Genomic DNA, 4988 nt, shown 5'->3' on the forward strand with positions numbered 1-4988 from the left:
TCAGTGCTATATTTTGTATGGAATGTATGTTTAAGGCTTATATAAGGATGTTTCAGGTTTATAGAAGTAAAATAAAATGAAGTTTAACTTACTTTTGGAAGATGTACTCGAAGGCTTAAGGAGATGATGGAGGGGGAGGAGAAGGAAGAGGAGGATTTTATATCATGGGGCCGAGAGGGTCTTCGTCGTCGCTGGAATGGGCTTCAAGAGTTACTTCCTCCTCCGTAACATCAATGAAGGAAGAAGTTGAGGGTCCAGGAGAAGAAGATGAGGGTTGACGAGTATCTTCCTTGGAGGGTGTAGTAGAAACTGGCCGAAAGAAGTGATCTAACGACGATTGCACAGTTTTCTTCTTTTTCTCATCATAAATGATGCAGTAGCACTGTATGGCATCATTCATTTGATTTGCAACCTTTGTGCAACGTTCAATATTTGGGTCTTGCTGCTCGAAGAGTGCGATGGTTTTATCTATGAGAAAACCCCTCGACCAAGATTTCCGTCTCGAACTTCTTCATGGGGACAGGCGTTTCCTCCTCCTCCTCCTCCTCTCACAGCGCCTCACGTCGGTATTAGCGGCGGAAAGAAGTACTACAGTACTCGGAAAAAGGCGCGCAATACAAAATCTAACTTACAGCATCTCTCTCTGAGAACATTTTTCCACATACCTGTACCTGCAAAAATGTTCGTATGTCCCGTTGTTCGTAACACAAATGTTCGTAAATCGGGGAGCGTCTGTACAGTGATAATTTTACAGTGTACAGACTCGTATGAGTCCCATTATGCATTTAGAGAGTCCCAAATTTCGAATTCTGAAATGGTCTACTTATTCAATTGCATATGATAACACAAACAACAACAATATACATTGATAATAGGTTTATTTCTTATAAACAAATGTTGCAAACATTTAAATAATTCAGGCATACAAGATTTGCTGAGAAATAGGTTCTTATTTCATCCCATGGTTCAGTCTTTGAGTTCATAAATTATCCTCTCTTTACTCTGCTTCCAATGATGCAAGGCTTTCTCAAAATCAACTTATCGCAAAAAACTTTACAACTTTAGCTGCTTGGATGGATCAAAATATGTTGTACTCATATGGCATCATGAATACAGCATACCACAAAATCTGAATATTTTTTCCAGTCTCACACTGCAAAGATTAATTTACTGGTCATCATCAATACAGGTAAGTACTGATGTGGCTTGACATCCTCTTCTCAAGACGATGCATGTGTAATATACAATCAATTTGACGAAAGAATCTACCACACGTCATTATTAGTTCTACCAACAGTTAACATTAGCATTACTACACTTTGTGACGAATGTTTTCACACACACACACACACACACACACACAATACATCCTGATTTATATAGCGCCTTCACAACAGCTGCAGCGGTAACAAAGCGCTTAACAAAACAGTTAACATAAAGTAAAATAATAAACACAACACATAACATAAAACACGGTCGTGCATTCCTTACCACTTTTCCCTCATACGCTTTGTTGTTTAAAGCAGTTTGAGATGAAAGAGAAGAGAATCAAAGTGTCCTTTCACCAGTGGATCAGAGACGTCATGCTCAACATGTGCACACGTCGGCTACAAGCTAAGTTTCGAAGTCAACAAGAAGCTGTAGCATCTACATACACACATATATATATATATATGTGTGTGTGTGTGTGTGTGTGTGTGTGTGTGTGTAGAGATGTGAGGTGACAGCCATTAACAAAGCAGCAGAAGATTATCTATCTATCTATCTGTCTATTTATCTATCTATCTATCAACAGTATATAATCTCCAGTTTCACTTCAGATACCAAAATGAAGTGTTGTCTTATTGCTTGGGTGGGCACTGTTGGCTGGTAGGTTAGGTATGAAATGAATGCACAAAATGTATCTCAGTTGAGGCAAATGTCAGATGTCACAGTCATTCTAACATGTGGTGTTGCTAAATTGTCAAAGGTCTGGATAATTAATAGCTGGCCTTTTTTAAACTTCAACCATCCCCCGATTTGGATTTTTTTTTGACTATTTAACAAAACATAATCTGATTTGGCAATGCTTGTCGATATGTTGCTCAAGGGTCCCAAGGTTAGCCATAGTTCATCAGCCCCTCTTGATTTCCTGATTTAAATAACGAAGTGAACTTTTATACAGTACATTAGTTTTATTCAGTGTTGGGCTGTTTTGGCATTTGTACTTTGTAAAATGAGTAGAGGATGCCCAAGAAGCCAAATAGATGTATTTGAAATCTTGTTTTGTCTTAGTTCATAAAAGCTTTTCATGAAGCTCAGTTCATAAAAGTAATGCAATTCAATCTGTTTTTCCTCCCTTGTGCAATTCATTGTGGGACAGCTGTACATTCTTCTTTCTCTCCTTTTGATTTAGTCCTGATTAGAGATTGATCGTGCTGTATTCTTCAGGGCCGATACAGATTATTAGTAGTTATCGAAAATCGATATTTGCAGCCGATGAAAAGGAAAATATTGTCTTCAAAAAACAACCTCCAACTCTTAACTTTGTTGCACTTTTTTCAGCAGATGTTAATTGAACTACTTTTCAGATTCGTAAAATTTTGAAGGGTTGTTTTCTTTTCTTCCATTTTTCCAATCTAGGCAATAGACTTTATTTTTTAAAATGTGAACAAAATGTTCAGGCCTCTCCCAAGGACATCAGCATGTCTTAAAAAGTCAAATGAAAACTTAAACAACAATACCTTCCTGTAGTTTTCTACAGTAAACAAAGTTTTTTAACATTTGAAAAAAAATCTTTAACTTTATTTCATTTCAAACAAATACAAAAGGTGTAAAGAGTTCCCACGGTCAAAAGCATCTCATAATTTACTGAAAATGTAAATACATTGATTTCCGAAGTTTAAAATTACCTCTTTTTTCAGATTAAAAAAAAAAAAAAGGCCGATGTGGATAGTCATCAAAATGGTGATTATCAGAACCGATAGTATGCCCGGCGATAACCGGTCTGTCCTTAGTCCTGATTTATTGTTTCTACTGCTTGTTCAAAATGTAACATTGTGCCAATGCTAACTTGAGGAAGGGAGGGTAAAACCAAAGCCCTATGGTATGGTCAGTCAAAAGTATGTGGAATGTGTCCTTCAGTGGCTGATCAAGCGGTTGTTGCTGCTGATTATTCAATTAGTGGTGCAGAGGCACAAAGAGAGACACAATATTTTACGGTGTCGTTTGTTTCTTAACTGTACATGCATGCTTTGCTAAGTCGAAAATCCTCCTGTTTCTAACTTATGAATTTGCTGTTAAGTAATACACGTGGTATGATTAGCAAGTGATGAATGACCACCCTATGCAGTTAGATGATTAGAAATCTAAATAGGCTTATTGACACTGTGGTTACAATTGTTCACTGTTGTTTGTTGTTGTTGTTTTTTTTTTTTAACTCAGATAACACACTACAAACAGTATCCTCCCAACGTTAGCAAAATCTACTCCTACTTTGAATGTCGTCGCAAGAAAGGCTCCCAGTTCAACGAAGTGGTGTTTTTTGGTCTCCAGTATTTATTGAAGAAATATCTCACAGGTACATTTACTTAAAAAAAAAAAAAACAACCTTACAATCATGGTGTGTAATTCATGTTTGATGAATGTTTAGTGAAAGTCATTGCAGCTGGCCAGTTCTAAGTGTTCTATTGTTTTTCTACAGGGCAAGTGATTACAGAAGAGAAGATTCAAGAAGCAAAGGTCTTCTACCAATTGCACTTCAAACAGGCTGTATTTGATGAAGAAGGCTGGAGAAAGGTTCTTGAGGTATTTCATGATTTATAATGTTCTATGCCAAGGTATTTCAAAGCAAAAGAAGTTAGTGGAAATAGAAATGGTCAAAAACACAATGTTCCTTGGCACAGTGATACACAATTCAATTATTTAAAAAAATGCATGCTATTAATGGCTGTAATACTTTGAATTAGGTCTGAAAATGGGCCGAATCAAATTGTGATCCTTTAAAATCTTGTTTTTAAAATTGCTTTTTTTTAATCCACTGTACATATGACTAACGCAATCATACATTTACTACTGTTACATTTAGTATCTGACCTGTTCCCGGTGAGTCTGTTTAAGAGATGGAACAGTGAGAAAACTTGATATCACAATTATCACGTCCAACATTTAGTAGGATCCGATTACCGTATTTTCCGCACGAAAAGACGCACTGGATTATGAGGCGCACCTTCAATGAATGGCTATTTTGTAAATTTTTTTCATATATTAGACGGCTCGCACTAAAAGGCGCAATCTACAATGTGGCACTAAAGGGTGCTACGCTCCTTCCATTCAACTCGAGAGGCGTCTGTTCAACTTGAGAGGCGTTCATGACCGCCTCTGAAAAATGTAAATTAACTATTACTGTACTAAAATGAAACTACGAAAATTGAAAATAATGCATCAAAACAGAAAATCAAGCGAGGAAATCACAAAATAAATTCTATATCCACGCTACAGAATTTATTTTGTGATTTCCTCGCTTGATTTTCTTCGTGGTTTCATTGAAGTAAGATTTAATTTACGTTTTTCGGAGGCGGCCATGAACGCCTCTCGAGTGGAACGGAAGAAAGCACAGAGACGGACAAAGACGTACAGTACCTGTACTTGCTGAGACGGTGAAAACCATCAATAAAGTCTGCATTTAAAAAAATAATAAAACCACAACCACAGCTCTCATTTTTTCAACAAACTCAGGTGTGTCTGTGTCCGTCTCCTTCCCATCTTCCGGTCAACTCAAGAGGCGTTCATGACCGCCTCCGAAAAACCCATTGGCATTTCCTTTATCGTAGCTCCAAGAGTACAATCAGATAAGATAAAATAAGAAAACCTTTAATAGTCTCACAATGGAGAAATTCCCACTTCACAGCAGCAAAGTTATGAGAGGAAGCAGTAGAAGAACAAAATAAATAGGAGCTGCTGGAAAGGCAGCCACTCTCGCGGCGCCCTCTTGAAGTCAAAACAACACA

The 4988-nt window shown here is 37.3% G+C and overlaps 1 protein-coding gene across 1 annotated transcript in view; it reads left to right on the top strand.

The window, feature by feature from the left end:
- Positions 1 to 4988, top strand: part of nampt2 (nicotinamide phosphoribosyltransferase 2) — a 36876-nt gene that overhangs the window by 4661 nt on the left and 27227 nt on the right. The window contains exons 2-3 of the mRNA XM_019867688.1: positions 3424 to 3559; positions 3683 to 3786. Coding sequence (XP_019723247.1) covers positions 3424 to 3559; positions 3683 to 3786 — 240 coding nt within the window. The remainder of the gene's footprint in view (positions 1 to 3423; positions 3560 to 3682; positions 3787 to 4988) is intronic.

Source organism: Hippocampus comes, unplaced genomic scaffold, assembly GCF_001891065.2.
Source record: "Hippocampus comes isolate QL1 unplaced genomic scaffold, H_comes_QL1_v1.1 scaffold84, whole genome shotgun sequence".
Lineage (NCBI taxonomy): Eukaryota > Metazoa > Chordata > Actinopteri > Syngnathiformes > Syngnathidae > Hippocampus > Hippocampus comes.